Raw genomic sequence first — 14,701 nt, 5'->3', positions numbered from 1 at the left:
TGTGTAACTCAGACAAATTGCTAAAGACAACAGAGACTTCATTCCACGAGGAAGCTGGCATAATGAGCAGTCCACAGACGTTTGCTGAATTTGTGCTGCTATCCGCTCACGAACTTCTTCCTGTCGGTTGTCCAGGGCGATCCCCCAGGCCTGTCCCACCCAGGGCAGACCCACCTTGTCTGTTCTCTACCTGCCATTCCTCACCCCTGTGCATTCCTCATCTCTCCCCACCATCCATTCTTGCTGCTCAGTCTCTTTCTCACCCCACGCCCTCCCTCCCTTTCCGGAGCCCTGGCCATCCTTCCAGGCTCAGCTGCGGTCAGCATCTCCTGACTGCTTCAGACCACTCTCACTTCACCACTTTCTGGACGTCTGCCAGCCTCCTGTCCACTTCCACGCACTTGGGCACTTCAGATTTCTCTATGGCTTCCTGAGTGTTAGTTTCCTCTCTCCAACGGGGCTGTAAACATTTTCAGGGCTGAGAAAGCTTTTCAGAGCCCTGAGAGATTCACAGCTTGTACCGAAATACACACACGCGCACAGACACATTCACATGCATACACATATATGCTCATACATATGCACACACAGACATAATACGAATACACACACATACTCACACATATACCCATATATCTTTTGATTGTCTGAAAACTTATAATACCTTTGTCGCTATAGAGCATCAGTTTGATGTTGTTCTTAAAACATACTTGAAAATAGTCTGGATTCTTAAAATAAAATAAATAAATTCAACATAGCAGGGAAAACTCTTCTGTCTTTTAATAGACTGACCCCTTTATCCTTTTCAGAGAGAAGCTAGCTCCAGCCTTCCCTTGCCCAGCTTAAATCACCATAAAATGATTCCAGAGTGACTCAGACCTTCATGAAAGCAGTTTGCCTTCTTGCCAGGGGTGGACTCCCGTTCACATTCAGCTTTCAACCTGGAAACACCTTTATTCTGGAATATTCCATTACAGTCTAAGCTCCATGCAGGCAGGGACCTTTTTTAAAAAATCACTTCTGTTCCCCAGTGCCTGGGACCATGTGGCAGAGTGGAGCTCAGTCGGTTTTGCTCTGTGAACACATGAACATTAGTCTCATGAGATGATGGTTGATGTAGGCTGAGGTACCGCAAACTCAATTTGTCTTTTGAAACTCCACCACCACTTAGAGAAGCCAGTGGCCCAGCAGCTTGACAGAGGGCCTGGGTGCACAGGCGCTGCGGTGGACTCCTCTCCTGTCTCTGCTGTTTGTGTGACCTCCTGTGTCCGTGAGGGTCCTGAGATGCTGTGCCCCAGGCCGGGTATATCCACGCAGGTGAAGGCAGAGCGCCTGGCCACAAGCATCCTCTAGGAAAGAGTTTGCTGCTATAGCTGCTATTACTACTGCCACATCTGTATGTTTTTCATACTTACTCAATTTCATTTTTGTCTCCCTACGATATAGGCAGGCGCTGGTTTACCTCCTGTCCCACCTCAAGTATTCTTTTTTTTTCTGTATGTTGTTTTGAAAATCAGAATAAAGTTGCTTTACAATGTCATATTAGTTTCTACTGTACAACAATGTGAGTCAGCTACCTGTGTACATATATCGCCTCCCTCTTGAACCTCCCTCCCCGCCTTCCCAACCCTCCAGGTCATCACAGGGCACGGAGCTGAGCTCCCTGTGATATACAGCAGCTTTCCACTAGCTCTCTATTCTATCTGTCTGTATATGTCCATGCTACTCTCTCAGTTCATCCTGCCCTCTCATTCCGTCCTGTGTCTGTATGTCCATTCTCTATGGCGGCATCTCTATTCCTGCCCTGCAAATAGATTCATCTGTGCCATTTTTTTTTAAGATTCCACATATATGCGTTAATATATGGTATTTGTTCTTCTCTTTGCTGCTTAGGCTCCCAAGAAACATTTGCAAAACGGGATTATCCGTGGCTACCAGATCGGTTACCGGGAGTACAGCACCGGGGGCAACTTCCAGTTCAACATCATCAGTATCGACACCACGGGGGACAGTGAGATTTACACCCTGGACAACCTCAACAAGTTCACCCAGTATGGCCTGGTGGTGCAGGCCTGCAACCGGGCCGGGACGGGGCCTTCTTCTCAGGAAATCATCACCACCACCCTCGAGGACGGTAGGTGCCTGGCCCCCTGCAGGCTGTGCAGGGGTGATGTCAGCCTGGCCGGCTGGGACCGGGGCTTTCTTCCAGCGGGAAGCATGTCCTAATTAACTCGCAGGCTGCCTGGATTCAGCGCCCTGGATACATCTTGATGGAAAAGCCGAATCCACTCCCTTTTCAGCATCTTTCTCCTGCATTTCAAGCCCAAGAGGTGGACTTCTGCCAAGCGAATCCAAGCCTCTCCCTATGACTGCAGCAGTCTGGGCACAATGTAGAAATTCGATTTTCTAAAAATTTCTCATAAGTTAACGTTAAGGAGGGCTTCCCCCCCGCCCCGCTTTTTTTTTCTTTCTTCTTTTTAATCATCGCTTTTTATTTTCAAGCATTCTAAGACCAGAGAACAGACATGAGCAGGCTTCCTGGAGCAAATCTCACGGTGACCGCGCGCCCCCTAGTGGCCAAAAGGAATTACTATACACGCCCACGTTGACAGCCTAAAAGCTCACATTCTCCAGCAGTGCATGAAAATCAGGTGTCTACATGGGTGATTCATGTCAATGTATGGCAAAAACAGTACAATATTGTAAAGTAATTAGCCTTCATTTAAAATAAGTAAATTAAAAAAAGAAAATCAGGGTGTCTAGAAGCATCATCGTTTAGGTGCAGAGGCCAAATACGGAGTTAGCTGTAGCAGGAGGGGGCAGATTTTCCTGCAAAAGGCTTGCATGGCAGTTACCTCTTGTGCTTTGAGAACACACGCGGTAACTTGCATCTATAATTTCTGACCTAAAGAACAACTGAGAAGAAAAATCCTGACCATTTTTATAGGGAGAGCTAGTAAATGGAAATCCAGGATTTTCTTTCCAACTTCATAGTCCTTGCAGTTGTGGCTAGATAGGCCTCTGGGTTTTCACTTTGATGTTTATTTTTCATTGATGTTTGTGATTCAGTCACTATTTTTCCCCCTTTCGCAGTCACGATGTTTAAGGTTTGCATAAACTTGATGTGAAATATCTTTCTAGCCTCTATCCTAGTCCGTTTTCTCTTTCCTCTGATGAGTGGTCTAGGATTGAAAGGGGGCACTGCTGGGGTTGGAGCAGTAAGTGCAACATGTCTGCTTTTGAGCTTTCAATTCACACTCCAGACATTACTCAACACCAGGGGACTTACTGTATTTTTGTTGTTCAGTTGCTAAGTCTTGTCTGACTCTTTGCCATCCCAGGGACTGCAGCACTTCAGGCTCCTCTGTCCTCAGCTGTCTCCTGGAGGTTGCTCAAATTCATGTCCATTGAGTCGGTGATGCCATCTAACCACCTCATCCTCACAGCAGTTTGCAAGAATGATGGGGAAATAAGCCAGACCAGCAGTGGTCTTTAATTCATGCAATAGGGTCAGAAGTGTTCTCAACTCTCTAAGCCGGAGGCAAGCTGCTTAAAAGTGAAGCAGTTGTTCTGCAAAGAGAGACACTGAAAGTCTTATGAAGTCATTGTATTTTACTGAGTTATCCTATTTGTACAGGAAAATGGTTCTCATTTTCCCCCTTAATTTGGGGGATGGAGTGCAATTTTTTTTCTTTTGCTTGCACTTTTGAAATATTAAACTCATGTTGCTTATTCAGTATTGGTTCGCTAATTAAGCCACAGACAGTGTTTATAGAGTCTAATTATCTCATTTCAGTGCCCAGTTACCCCCCCGAAAATGTTCAAGCCATAGCAACATCACCAGAAAGCATATCAATATCCTGGTCCACGCTTTCCAAGGAAGCCTTGAACGGAATTCTCCAGGGGTTCAGAGTCATTTACTGGGCCAACCTCATGGACGGAGGTAAGAGGATTAAATGACCAGTGATGGAATTTGTACATGCCCCCTCCTGCCCTGGGATTCAGTACAAGCTGGGCGCTTCTTTACACTGAGTACTTGCCTCCTTCCTCACACTGTTCTGTTCTTGTCTCATATCTGACACTTTAACAGGTGTGGACAGCTGCTTAAAACATTGGTGCTGGTGTTTTAGTCCCTAAATCATGTCTGGCTCTTTTTTACTACCTCATGGACTATAGCCCGCCAGGATCCTCTGTCCATGGGATTTTCCAGGCAAGAATACTGGAGTGGGTTGCCATTCCCTTCTGCAGATGATCTCCTCGACCCAGGTATTGAGCCTGTGTCTGGGGCATTGCAGGCAGATTCTTTACTGCTGAGCCACCCAGGAAGCCCTTTTAAAACAGCATGTACTTTCCAAATTTGAAGGATAGGAGGGGGTGGCTGGCACTTGGGATATCTAGGAATAGATGTGTTTTCCTAATTATGAGTATCTATGTCAAGCCTCTGCAGGCAGCACCAAAACCTTGATCTGTATCTAGAAAGTTCTACGTGACGTGTGTCCTAAAAGACTGACCCCTTCCTGTTCCTGACAGGACTCAGCAGGGAAAGTCCTTGAGCTCCTGTAGTTGAACTGGAAGTGGTTCAGGAAGAATACTGGAACCAGAGGGTATTATTATCTCTGCGAGGAGACATTTTATCCCAAACCCTCCATTTTTGGCTCCTTTCTCTTTTTTCCCCTCCTCTATCCTCTCTTTCTTCATTCTTCTTGTTTCTTTCTTTCTTTTTCTTTTTATTCTTTCTTTGCTTTCAAGTTGTAGGACAAAATCCTCCTCTTTAGGGGCAGGATGTAGCACAAGAGAGGGTCAGCTCAGAGGATAGCAAGACTGGGGCTCCAAGCATCTCAGGCAGAACATGGCTCTGTTTCTCTGCTTGCAGAGGGTAGGTGCCCCTGAGGCATGCTGAGCCCCACTCCAGGAGCAGGACAGGTTCACCTTGAACTACAACCCCTAACAGGAAAGGCCCTGCTCTCCGCTTGTGGACCAAGGCTGGGGCCTCCCATGCCCACATCCTTCCCCAGGCCCTGTTTCCAGCCTCCTTCCATCGCCCCCAGCTCCCAGGGTGCCTCCCCACCCTTGTCTGGGGCTTCTTCAGCCCTTCTGATAGTCCTAGTCAAGGTCCCTGGAGCACCTCCCACCTCTGCTCAGGCCCACCTGGGTCTGCTCTGACAGCCCAGGTAAACAGAACACACTGGGCCTCCGAGGCTGCAGACATCTGCTCTTGTGCTCAGTAGCTCAGTTGTGTCCGACTCTGTGATTCCATGGACTGTAGCCCGCAGGCTCCTCTGTCCATAGCATTTCCCAGGCAGGAATACCGGAGCGGGTTGCCATGGTGCAAGAATAAAGGATGGAAGACACCTCGGCAAAGGCAGCTTAATGAAGTGCTAAGTACACAGCTGGGTCCGAGGCTGACTGAGCTGTTTGTGTCTGTAACCAGACTTGGATCTCAGAGCTGAGGATCAGCCCCAATTCCTCCTGGTGTCCAGGGTAGCACTTTGCACAGCGCCAGCAGGGGGAGACATTGATTCACCTTCTGAGCATCTTCTCGGTGCGAAGCTCCTGCCGGCCACTGAGGATGCAGCTCCTCTCAGATGGATGCTCTAGTCTAGTGAGACGGGGAGGATGCTCTGAATAGAGAACCACAAGCCCAGTAATGCACAGCCAGCCCCACCGAGGGACGGAGTTAAACAGATGATTCACTTCACCTCATCCCCAAAAAGAGCTTTAACAATTCCCATGGATGTCAAGTATGTTCTTGTTTACTTGCTCAGCTGTGTCCAACTCACTATGACACCATGGACTGTAGCTCTTCTGTCCGTGGGATTCTCCAGACAAGAATCCTGGAGTGGGTTGCCATTTCCTTCTGAGGGTATCTTCCTGACCCAGGGATCAAGCCCGTGTCTCCTGCATTGGCAGACGAATTCTTTACCATCTGCTCTACCAGGGAGGCCCCAGATGTAAAGTACAGAGCAAAAAAAAAAAAAAACAAAAAACTGCAAATTATCTATTTTACTGACATAGTACAGTAATATATCATTTCTTGTTCTGATTCTAATCCTCATATGGAGTCAGATTAAATTAAACACCCTAACGGACATACCTGAAGTTAAATTATACTAAGATTGTTCCTTTTTTGTTCTTTTTGGAAATATTTCCATAATCCAGTGCTGGCTATTCATCCTATTTTCACATTTCCCTCATATTTGCTAATTGTGCTTATTACCATCTTAGCTCTATGATGGATGATGTGGTTAATATGGTCTAGTCAATACATTTTAAAGCTTTAAGAACTTGAATATTTAAAAATTAAAGGTTTGAATAAAGAATGCTTGGAAATGCGTATAGTTTCTAAAGATTCTTCTACTCCCTCTGTGAAGACCAAGGTGATGTGATTTAGTGCCTAATGTACGAGTTCTACACTTAATCTCCAAAAGAAAAAAACTCTCAGAAATGTAAGCCTGCTATAAGCAGCCACATTTTATCCGATACCCCTGAGAACTAACATTTGGTAATTATCAGGAAATGTCATGGAATTCATGGGTTCTTCTGCACGAACTCCTCAGACTGTGGCTCCGAGGTACGCACAGACACAGAACACATAGTGTTTGTATAAAGGTTATACCTGCTAAGCTTGAGAACACACCACACACACACCTACACGCTCAGGCAGGCTGAAAAAGACATTGGTACTACCCCGGTGGTTAGTATTTTCCCCAAATATTTTCAAAAATATGCATAAAAAAGCATTTTCCTCTTGCTAATATGACCAGATAAAACAAAAATGGTTAATTCACTTGCTAGGACAGTTAACAGAGAGGGCGATGGCACCCCACTCCAGTGCTCTTGCCTGGAAAATCCCATGGACGGAGGAGCCTGGTGGGCTGCAGTCCATGGGGTCGTGAAGAGTCAGACACGACTGAGCGACTTCCCTTTCACTTTTCACTTTCATGCATTGGAGAAGGAAATGGAAACCCACTCCAGTGTTCTTGCCTGGAGAATCCCAGGGATGGGGGAGCCTGGCGGGCTGCCGTCTATGGGGTCGCACAGAGTTGGACACGACTGAAGCAACTTAGCAGCAGCAGCAGCAGCAGCAGCAGGACAGTTAAATATACAATATGTCCATGAAATTTCTGAGTATTTTATTATCTGAAAGTCAAAGAATTTTAAAGACAGCAGCTTCTCTGAGATTACTGGGAAACTGACCCCATTTTATCTGAATCCAACTGCTTTTCAACCCTCCTCTCTTTCTTCCAGACAAAAAAGACAGAATCTGAATCAAAGCAACACTTAGGTGCCAAACTGGGCTTTTGGTGTGATGCTGGCAAGTCAGGGAGATGGGCGGGGGTGGGGGGAGTCATTTCCACCCCATTTTGATTTCTTCCTGAAAATCCTTTAAGAATGAAGGAGAGTATAAATAAATACATAAAAAGTATTTTGCTTTAAAACATAAAGTTTAAAAAAACTTTTGTACTATAAATAGTATGGTTTCTGAATTTCTTTTCTGTATTCATTTTATATTGTTTTACTCATGACTTCAACTGAATACTATTCTTGCCACATATTTTTAAAATTTATTTTATTGAAGTATAGTTGATGTACAATGTTGTGTTAATCTCCACTGTACAGTCCCATATACATATTTTTAAATTACTCTACTGGGACTGTGAAAAGTAAATGATAGAAATTAATGTTTAAGCCATAAAGAAGACCAGGAGTTTAAACGAACAACAAATGAAGCACGCTGTTTGCATTTGCCTTTTTTCATAATTCTCCTTTTTTCCACATGGGCTGGTCAGGAAAATAGCCTTGAAACAGAGAGAATGAGGTGTCTCTGTGGTTGATTCAGGGGCTCTGGGGAATTTTAAAAATGCTTGGGGGTAATTTTAAGTAGGGGTTTGGACTGCAGGCCTATTCATGGATCGTGATAAATTCATTCACCCAAATAATGTGGACCCCAGTATGAGTCAACATCCAAATACTAATTCCAATTACTGTGGTAATTCATGAGCCGGTGTATTAAAAAGATCAGGGTACCCCACTTTGCCCTTCTCCTCTCAACTCTTCTCTTCTGCATCACTGTATCTCACCCAGAAACAGCCAGCCCCTTCGGCATGCCTTCCCTGGGCTATAATTAGAAGTCGTATTTCCCCTGTGACATAGAGACCCTGGGCCCTTAAAAAAGATAAAAACGAAAAAGTTAAAGCCAGAGGTCATGTGATGTAGTATAGTTCTCATAACTAGCCCGGCGCACAGCCCCCAGGAGCCCCTTTCCTGAGTTGCGTTATGTTTTCCCTGATTGTGTGAGTGTGTGTGTATAACCTTTTGTTGTTCAGTCACTCAGTCACATCCAACTCTTTGCAAACCCATGGACTATAGCACACCAGGCTTTTCTGTCCTTCACCACCTCCTAGAGCTTGCTCAAACTCATGTCCATCGAGTCGGTGATGCCATCCAATCGTCTCATGCCCTGTCTTCCCCTTCTCCTCCTGCCTTCAATCTTTCCTAGCAGCAGGGTCTTTTCCAGTGAGTTGGCTCTTCTCATCAGGTAGCCAAAGTACTGGAGCTTCAGTTTCAGCATCAGTATTACAATGAATATTCAGTTGATTTCCTTTAGGATTGACTGGTTTGATCTCCTTGCAATCCAAAGGACTCTCAACACCACAGTTCAAAAGCATCAATTCTTTGGCACTCAGCCTTCCTTATGGTCCAACTCTCACATCCATAATGACTACTGGAAAAACCATGGCTTTGACTATACAGACCTTTGTCAGCAAAGTAATGTCTCTGTCCTTTAATATGCTGCCTAGGTTTGTCATTGGAGAAGGAAATGGCAACCCACTCCAGTACTATTGCTTGGAAAATCCCATGGATGGAGGAGCCTGGTAGACTGCAGTCCATGGGGTCACAAAAGTCAGACATGACTGAGCAACTTCACTCACTTTCAGTTCAGTTCAGTTCAGTTGCTCAGTCATGTCCAGTTCTTTGCAACCCCACGAACTGCAGCACTCCAGGCCTCCCTGTCCATCACCAACTCCCGGAGTCCACCCAAACTCATGTCCATTGAGTCAGTGATGCCATCCAACCATCTTATCCTCTGTCATCCCCTTCTCCTCCTGTCCTCAATCTTTCCCAACATCAGGGTCTTTTCCAATGAGTTAGCTCTTCACATCAGGTGGCCAAAGTATTGGAGTTTCAGCTTCAACATCAGTCCTTCCAATGAACACCCAGGACTGATCTCCTTTAGGATGGACTGGTTGGATCTCCTTGCAGTCCAAGGGACTCTCAAGAGTCTTCCCCAACACCACAGTTCAAAAGCATCAATTCTTCGGCGCTCAGCCTTCTTCACAGTCCAACTCTCGCATCCATACATGACCACTGGAAAAACCATAGCCTTTAGGTTTGTCATAGCTTTTCTTCCAAGGAGCAAGGGTCTTTTAATTTTGTGGCTGCAGTCACCATCTGCAGTGATTTTGGAGCCCAGGAAAATGAAGTCCGTCACTGTTTGCATTGTTTCCCCATTCATTTGCCATGAAGTGGTGGGACTGGATGCCATGACTTTCGTTTTTTGAATATTGAGTTTTAAGCCAGGTTTTTCACTCTCCTCTTTCACCTTCATCAAGAGATTCTTTAGTTCCCCTTCACTTTCTGCCATAAGGGTGGTGTCATCTGCATATCTGAGGTTACTGATATTTCTCCTGGAAATCTTGATTCCAACTTGTCCTTCATCCAGCCTGCCATTTTGCATGATGTACTCTGCATATAAGTTGAATAAGCAGGGTGACAATATTCTGCCTTGATGTACTCCTTTCCCAATTTGGAGCCAGTCTGTTTTTCCACATCTGGTTCTAACTGTTGCTTCTTGACCTACGTGCTGGTTTCTCAGGAGGCAGGTTAGGTGGTCTGGTATTCCCATCTCTTTAAGAATTTTCCACAGTTTGTTGTGATCCACACAGTCAAAGGCTTTATTTCGCGTAGTCAGTGAAGCAGAGTAGATGTTTTTCTGGAATTCTCTTGCTTTTTCTACCATCCAACAGATGTTGGCAATTTGATCTCTGATTCCTCTGCCTTTTCTCAACCCAGCTTGAACATCTGGAAGTTCTTGGTTCATATACTATTGAAGCCTGGGTTGGAGAATTTTGAACATTACTTTGGTAGCATGTGAAATGAGTGCAATTGTGCGGTAGTTTGAACATTCTTTGGCGTTGCCCTTCTTTGGCATAATCTTTGTCACAATGTAAAAGTTCCTGAATCTGAAAAGATCTTGATGAGATACACTTGCATTTTTTTCATTAGCATTTGAGTTTTTTATGCTACTCTCATTGACCTATATTGTCTATGTTCAAGAAAATGAAAATTATAAATGAACAATGTAACGGAAACAGGTCTGATGGCCACCTAGGAAAGACTGTTCTTTCACAGGAAAGCATTTCTAACCCATCTGAGGGTAATGATTGTCAACTTTCCAAGTGCACGGGGACCACACAGGAGCAAACATTTCTCTTATTTTCACTAGCCATCTGCTGCGACTTCTCAATTGTGGCCCTTGAAAGTCTGCCTCTGGCTGGTAGCCCCCAGGAGACACTGGACCTCAGGCATCTTTGGGGGGGCTTCACCCTGGCCCTGCTCTCCCCCCAGCAAAGCATCCTGCCTCCAGAACTTGCCCATGAGCTGCTCATGGTGGAAACAAGCCTTGGGCTCCTACTGGGTCCGGGGCCATGCCTGAGACCCACTGTTTCTCCCCTCCCCTCCCAACCGTCATCAAACACAGGGGTCCCTGGCATGGGGGTGACACACCTCGACTACCCCCTGCTTTATTTGAAATTCAGCTTTCCTACTGTGTCCAGTTCAGCCCTGATATCACCTTTTGATGACGAAAGGTGAACACAGACATTCATAGTCACCATAACCACAAAATACCTGACCACTAATCTCTGAACATCCATGCAACATGCTAGGAGGACAAGAGAGAAGAACAAAGAGCAAGAAGGGAAAACCAGGCTGGCAGAAACCCAGTTCCTCCGGCCAACATGAATCCACCCAGTGTCCTCAGGCAGTAGCTGAGAGTGTGGACCGTGGGCATGCGGCCACACCATATCGGTGCCACAGCCCACGCTCTCAGCCTTTGTGTTCAGATCCGTGACCTGGCGAAGACACTGAGCCTCTCTCTGCCTCAGTTTCCCCTTCTGTAAAAGGAACGGCCAGTGGAAACAAAAGGATAGTCATGCTGAGTGAGTGAGTTCGCATGGGAACCCAGCGCAGGGCACCTTAGGAGCAGCGTGGCGTGTCAGCTGTGTTCCTGAGGCCAGAGAAAGCGAGAGACACTGCGGGACACCTGGTTGCGAGTGCTGCGTGCACTGTGAGCATGTGCAGAGATGACCAGACACCAAGGAGGTCTCCTTCCTGGCCCATCTCCCAGCCCCCGTTCTTACTAAACCAGCCCCCCAGGCACAGGGGTCAGGCTGCACCAAACATTCCACAAATGACCACTTGCCCTAAAGGTGGGCAGCTCTTTGGCCCCTCTCTCCTCTTCCAGCTCCTCTGCCAATGGCTCATTTCTAAATCCAGAGCACCCCTGCTGGTATTTCGCAAAGCCCTGTGAGTTTTCTCAAGCTGCCATGTGTCATGGGCTTCAGGCAGGCCAGCACAAAGTTCCATCTTCACATGTCACTATCTGATCCCGCTGCAGAACACAAAGCATTTTTAGCTGACGACGCATTCCTGACACATCAGCCTGTCCTGTGGGCAAGGGGTTTACTCCAGGCAACAGGAGGAGTTGTGCTGGGCTACCGCAGTTTAAGTTAGGTGCAAGAAAACACATGTACCTTAAAGGAGTCTGCTTATGTTAACCAGAAAATTAGGCTCAACTTGTAGAAGCTTCTTAATGAGCAGTTAGAAGTATCTCTACGTAGCCTACGTGGTCCTGGCTTCCTGGGGCCAGGGTGCAGAGAATCTGCTGGGTTACTCCTGCTTGGGGACAGTTCTGGAGGGGCCTGTTGGCATTGGGTTTATAACACTTGACTGAACTGCTGTTTTCCAGACCTCTTTTCTTCCTGGCACTCTGTGGCAATTTGGTGCAAATGATATTTTTCAAGAGACCGCAGAGGGTCAGTGTCTCACGAAGGCTGTGCCCACACCCCTGAGTGATTTCAGGGAGTGATTGATGGGGGCCCAGCACTGGGCAGCAGTAAGAACATGCCAACAGCTGTGGTAACACGCTCGTGTTTTCTTGTCCTCCAGAGCTGGGCGAGATTAAAAATGTCACCACCACGCAGCCTTCCCTAGAGCTGGATGGGCTGGAGAAATACACCAACTACAGCATCCAGGTGCTGGCCTTTACCCGGGCTGGAGACGGCGTCCGGAGCGAGCAGATCTTCACCCGGACCAAAGAGGATGGTGAGCACGGGGGCAGGGCGTGGGGGCTCAGGTCCTGTCTGAACCTCCAGGGGACACACAGGAGGCTCCTGCCACGTGGCAGCTTTCCCAGGAAGGAGCCATTGTTGGAAAGGCTGGGTCAGAGAGTTAACTCACCCACCGATTCCTGACTTGGCTCCTTGAACAGTTTTGCTGCCTTCCTAAAATATTCCAGCACAATTCAGACCACACTTCCTGTGTCACCTTGTTTGATTTATCCATTGTTTCTCTCTTCCCCTATAATTTTTCATTCTTTTTTGGGGAGCTATGTGCAAAGTCGCTTCAGTTGTTTCTGACTCTGTGCAACCCCATGGGCTGTAGCCCACCAGGCTCTGCTGTCTGTGAGATTCTCCAGGCAAGAATACTGGAGAGGGTTGCCATGCCCTGCTCCAGGAGATCTTCTCTACCCAGGGATCAAACCCACGTCTCTTACATCTCCTGCACTGGCAGGCAGATTACCACTAGAGCCACCTGGGATGCCCATTAGAATAATTTCAGTGCCTCTTCAGCTATTAGTGTAAGCTCTGACCAATTCCATCTCTCCACTTAAAAATTATGTAATAATCTACATTGTCCTATGCTTTGCCAGCTTTGGAGTAACATTAGAATAAGCCCTCAATTGAGAATTTCATGTTAATTTTTAAAAATTTCTTACAAGGGTTTTTGGGGCTTCCTTCATGGCTCAGTTGGTAAAGAATCCACCTGCAATGCAGGAGACCCCAGGTTGATTCCTGGATTGGGAAGATCCACTGGAGAAGGGAAAGGCTACCCACTCCAGTATTCTGGCTGGAGAATTCCATGGACTGTATAGTCCACGGGGTCACAAAGAGTCGGACACAACTGAGCGACTTTCACTTCTACAAGGGTTTATGATAATTTAGTAAAATTTTAATTATAGCACATTTCTCAGATCACTAATCTTACCATTCCATGCAGTTTGGACTTGTTATATGGCTGTTTCCCAATCCTACAAAAACTGTATGGCAAATCATTTTTTTATATTAAGGGAAAGCCTGGGGTGCCTTATCCAAGATGTGCTGAAGAATAATTTGACTTCTGATACATACTATAGCTGAAGAAGGAAATAGCAACCCACTCCAGTATGCTTCCGTAGGAAATCCCATGCACAGAGGAGCCTGGCGGGTTACAGTCCATGGAGGTCACAAAGAGCCAGACATTACTGAGTGATGAAGCATGAGCAGACATATTATAGCAATAGTGAAAAAGCAGTTTCCACCTTAGTAAAGGAAGGGGCAACTGGTGTCAAATTGATACCTGTGTGGGACTTTCCAGATTGGAGTTCAGAATTACACCAGAGCCAGGGTTGAGATGCAACCACTACACCTACATTTTGTGCTGTTTTGGCTCCACGATTTTTTTTTTTAAAACATCTTTCAGGCCTAAGTTCCCTAGGAAGCTGGTCAGGGCAGGGGTGGGAGAGCTATTGTTCACTGCCCATGACTGCCTGTGCATGGGCGGAGTCCTTTAAAGATGTCCTTTACTGTGTGTGAGTGTGTGTGTGTGTGTGTTCAGTCACTCAATCATGTCCAGCTTTCTGTGGCCCTATGGACTATAGCCCACCAGGGTCCTCTGCCCATGGGATTCTCCAGGCAAGAACACTGGAGTGGGTTGCCATGTCCTCCCCCAGGGGATCTTCCCAACCCAAGGATTGAACCCGCATCTCTTGTGTCTCCTGCATTGGCAGGTGGGTTCTTTACCACTAGCGACACCTGGGAAGCCCGAAGTCCTTTGCTACCTAGGATATAAGCATGCTGCTGCTTCGCCCCATGGCTGTCCTGTGGGAACAAGGCTAGGGTCATGCACTTGGAGGCCTGGAGACTCTCTCCCCTTCAGCTTGTCTGTCTCCTAAGGACACTGCCCTGATGTTTACAGCACCTCTCTCTGCTCTCCCCTCAGGGAACCCAGCCCTCCCCCTGAAGCAGCCTATCCATCCACCCTTCCACCATCATCTTCACTAGCCCTTCTTGCATTCTAGTTCCTGCACACAAATTAAACCTCATCACCCCCAGTCTTTCTAGTACACACAAGTAATTATTCCCAGTTATAGGCAGGTGCCAGTCATTTTGCCCAGTTATTGGATTCTTTAGGGAAATCTAAGGCATCACCGACTCGATGGACATGAGTTTGGGTAAACTCCGGGAGTTGGTGATGGACTGGGAGGCCTGGCGTGCTGTGATTCATGGGGTCACAAAGAGTTGGACACGACTGAGCGACTGAACTGAACTGAAGGTCAAGATACCATGCCATTAGGAAGCCCCAGGTTCAAAGAGATGTC

General features: G+C 46.6%; 1 protein-coding gene across 1 annotated transcript in view; it reads left to right on the top strand.

Annotated features, from left to right (window-relative positions):
• Positions 1–14,701, top strand: part of DSCAM (DS cell adhesion molecule) — a 692,286-nt gene that overhangs the window by 573,939 nt on the left and 103,646 nt on the right. Inside the window, exons 17-19 of the mRNA XM_070363231.1 lie at positions 1,894–2,134; positions 3,797–3,943; positions 12,232–12,387. Of these exons, the coding sequence (XP_070219332.1) occupies positions 1,894–2,134; positions 3,797–3,943; positions 12,232–12,387 (544 nt within the window). The remainder of the gene's footprint in view (positions 1–1,893; positions 2,135–3,796; positions 3,944–12,231; positions 12,388–14,701) is intronic.

The sequence above is a fragment of the Bos mutus genome, chromosome 1 (genome assembly GCF_027580195.1).
Source record: "Bos mutus isolate GX-2022 chromosome 1, NWIPB_WYAK_1.1, whole genome shotgun sequence".
Classification (NCBI taxonomy): Eukaryota; Metazoa; Chordata; class Mammalia; order Artiodactyla; family Bovidae; genus Bos; species Bos mutus.
The sequence above is the reverse complement of the archived record's forward strand: the minus strand, read 5'-3'. Positions and strand labels throughout refer to the sequence as shown.